Source organism: Colobus angolensis, unplaced genomic scaffold (genome assembly GCF_000951035.1).
Source record: "Colobus angolensis palliatus isolate OR3802 unplaced genomic scaffold, Cang.pa_1.0 Scaffold515, whole genome shotgun sequence".
NCBI lineage: Eukaryota > Metazoa > Chordata > Mammalia > Primates > Cercopithecidae > Colobus > Colobus angolensis.
The window spans coordinates 2,418,648-2,422,147 of record NW_012118655.1 but is presented as its reverse complement, the minus strand read 5'-3'; the positions used below and the strand labels follow the sequence as shown (position 1 = coordinate 2,422,147).

At 42.5% G+C, this 3,500-nt stretch overlaps 1 protein-coding gene across 1 annotated transcript in view; it reads right to left on the bottom strand.

Annotated features, from left to right (window-relative positions):
- Positions 1-2,491: 2,491 nt before the first annotated feature.
- The window catches only part of ALK (anaplastic lymphoma receptor tyrosine kinase), a gene marked incomplete at its 3' end in the record, with an annotated part of 732,271 nt that continues 731,262 nt past the window's right edge, over positions 2,492-3,500 (bottom strand). Inside the window, exons 27-28 of the mRNA XM_011960583.1 lie at positions 3,267-3,401; positions 2,492-2,582 (exon numbers count right to left, since the gene is read on the bottom strand). Of these exons, the coding sequence (XP_011815973.1) occupies positions 2,492-2,582; positions 3,267-3,401 (226 nt within the window). The remainder of the gene's footprint in view (positions 2,583-3,266; positions 3,402-3,500) is intronic.

The window sequence follows — 3,500 nt, the reverse complement described above, 5'->3', positions numbered from 1 at the left end:
CATATGTAACAAACCTGCACATTGTGCACATGTACCCTAGAACTTAAAGTATAATTAAAACAAAAAAAAGATATACAACCTAAAAAAAAAAAAAAAACTGCCTGCTTTTAAGAGGGATATTATAGACTATTGAGAAAAATACTCCTAAGAAGGTATATATGTTTAAGTGGGTGTATTCCATGCATATTACAACAAAATAATGTCATTAAACAAAGTTCTCTGAAAGAACCCCCAATAACTTGACATAGGAAGTCTGTATAGATAAAAATGCCAGTTCACCCACCTGAGCTGAAAGGAGTAAGAGGATGGAGTAGTGAGGCTGGAAAATGACTACAGTTTGAAAAATGTGTCTGTCTGTAGTCACAGTGAAGAGGAGGGGATTTAATGAAATAGTGGGTAGGCCGGGCACGATGGGTCACACTTGCAATCCCAGCACTTTAGGAGGCTGAGGTGGGTGGATCATGAGGTCAGGAGTTTGAGACCAGCCTGACCAACATGGAGAAACCCCATCTCTATTAAAAGTACAAAAAAAAAAAAAAAAAAGAAGCCGAGTGTGGTGACACATGCCTGCAATTCTGGTTACTCAGGAGGCTGAGGCAGGAGAATCACTTGAACCCAGGAGGTGGAGGCTGCAGTGAACAGAGATGGTACCACTGCACTCCAGCCTGGGTGACAGGGTGAGGCTCTGTCTCAAAAATAAAATAAAAATAAAATAAAAGAACATAAAATGCTGACTCAAAAATACTCATTTTGTATTCACTCAAAGTTAAAAATAACAATTTAGGCCAGACACACTGGCTCATACCTGTAATCCCAGCACTTTGGGAGGGCAAGGTAGGTGCATCATGAGGTCAGGAGTTGGAGACCAGCTTAGCCAACATGGTGAAACCCCATCTCTACTAAAAATACAAAAAAATTAGCCAGGAGGTGGAGGCTGCAGTGAACAGAGATTGTACCACTGCACTCCAGCCTGGGTGACAGGGTGAGGCTCTGTCTCAAAAATAAAATAAAAATAAAATAAAAGAACATAAAATGCTGACTCAAAAATACTCATTTTGTATTCACTCAAAGTTAAAAATAACAATTTAGGCCAGACACACTGGCTCATACCTGTAATCCCAGCACTTTGGGAGGGCAAGGTAGGTGCATCATGAGGTCAGGAGTTGGAGACCAGCTTAGCCAACATGGTGAAACCCCATCTCTACTAAAAATACAAAAAAATTAGCCGAGTCTGGTGACACACGCCTGAGTAATCCTGGTTACTCAGGAGGCTGAGGCAGAAGAGTCGCTTGAACCCAGGAGGTGGAAGCTGCAGTGAGCCAAGATGGCACCACTGCACTCCGGCCTGGGCAACAGAGCGAGACTACCCCAAAAATTAAAATAAAATAAATAAATAGTGGCTTATTGACTCTTCTAAAATATTCTCAGAATTAGATATCCTGGCAGAATGAGAGCCAAGAGAGAGGGAAAGAAAGTGAATACAAGGAAGAGGAGATCATCGGACAGAACAAAGCCCTGAGCGGGCAACTGGTGATACTGGCAGCAAGGCTGGCCTTAAAGGGGAGGAGAGATGGGAAGGAGGGTGGTGAGGAATGGTGACAGAGGCAGAGAAGTTTGTATCAGAGACAGGGAGAAAACGAGGTCATTCTCATACGTTAATCTCCACCCTCTTGGTGAGGGAGGAAGCATAGCTGTCTGCTGAAAATGAGGGAGAGAAGCAAAAATTTCAAATCATTACTGAGGGAATGGGAGAGGGATCTATAGAAGAACCCACAGGATTGCTAGAAAAATGTCTGACTTAGACAAACTCTTCAGGCCTTGCTAGAAAAATGTCTGACTTAGACAAACTCTTCAGGCCTTGCTAGAAAAATGTCTGACTTAGACAAACTCTTCAGGCCTTATCTCCTCATCTATAAGGTGTGGATATTTTACATTCCTCAATAAGGGTAAAACAAAATACACAAAAAGTGATTTGTACAGTATGAATGATACACAAGTATTATTGATGATGTTAACATTTCTTCAGATTACTTTGAAATTTCATTCCCTTAATCCTCCTGACATACATAGTTGGACATATAATCTATCAATTATATGCATTTAATTATTTCACATGTTGTTATTTCTCCAGCCAGGCTCTAAACTATTTGAGAGCAGATGTGTTCCATACATCTGTGAAGCTTCAATTCTGGCTAATAAAACATTAGGTCCCCTGTAGAGACTTGGTAAATTCTTGTGGACTGGATTGATTCCCCAGTCTTACTGCGCGTCTGGCACTGTGCTGTGTGCTGCTGAATTTACTAGTATTATATTTTACAAAATGGGCAAATGGAGACACTAGTCATTTCATTTTAGACAAAATTAATTTTCACTATTGTGATCATAAATCTTATATTCGACTGACTTGACCTATTTCATATTTCGGTATTTGCCATCTTTAAGACTTTTCCATATAGAGTAAATGTTGATCAAGGGAAGAAAATGTTTCTACCTGGGTGCAGTATTCAATCCTCTCCAAAATGATGGCAAATTTGGGTCTGTCTTCAGGCTGATGTTGCCAGCACTGAGTCATTATCCGGTATCTAAAAGAAGAAGCACATTAATTAAAATCAGGAGAAGCACAGCGATGAAAAATATATTTTCTTCCAGCCCCAGGGTTGGAATGAATACGTTGAGGGTGGGAACTCGTCTAGGCCCCGTGTACTTGGCCTATGCTGCCCCCTGCTGATTGGTCGAGGAAGAGTGTGCAGGTGTAAAGGTATCTAACACAGACATCCTGATGTTTATGTTAACTAGGGCTGCTCTCATTCCATTCCTGAATTAAAGCCACTTCCGGGACAGAATATTCTAATTACATTTCCCATCTGCGTTGCTTGTGGGAAGGAAGTGAGGGGTGCCAGGCAGGGCAGCAGACATTGCAGGGAATGGAAATCTTTAAAGTAGACACAGACACACGGTGTACGGCAGCAGGGGCTGGGCCTGGGACACACATTCCCAGCAGGAGCTTGGGGAATGTAGACTTGGTGAGTCCACAGCCTGTAGCCAGACAATGGATACTTTTTCTGGGATGGCATCATTGCTTTTGAGGGCCTGGGAGACCCACCCATCTCATTGAAGTCGCAGTCACATTCCCATCTTGGGGCATATTAAAGGCAGGGCAACTATCTACCCCTTCATCTTAAAGAAGCATATGTGACTCTGGATATTTTTTGAAAAGAACAACTGCTTAGTAACTACTAGTAGAAAAGTTCCTAAAAGAGTCATACACAGGCCCAGGGCAGTTCTTGGGTGGGTCCATCCGGCCTCCACTGGTGACGAACTCCAGAACTTCCTGGTTGCTTTTGCTGGGATATGGCATATATCCGAGAGAAAAGATTTCCCACAGCAGCACTCCAAAGGACCTGGGTGTTGGACAGAGGACATGGAGATGGATATAGACACACCCACCCACATTCACTCACACACTCACCCACATTCACTCACACACCCACCCACATTCA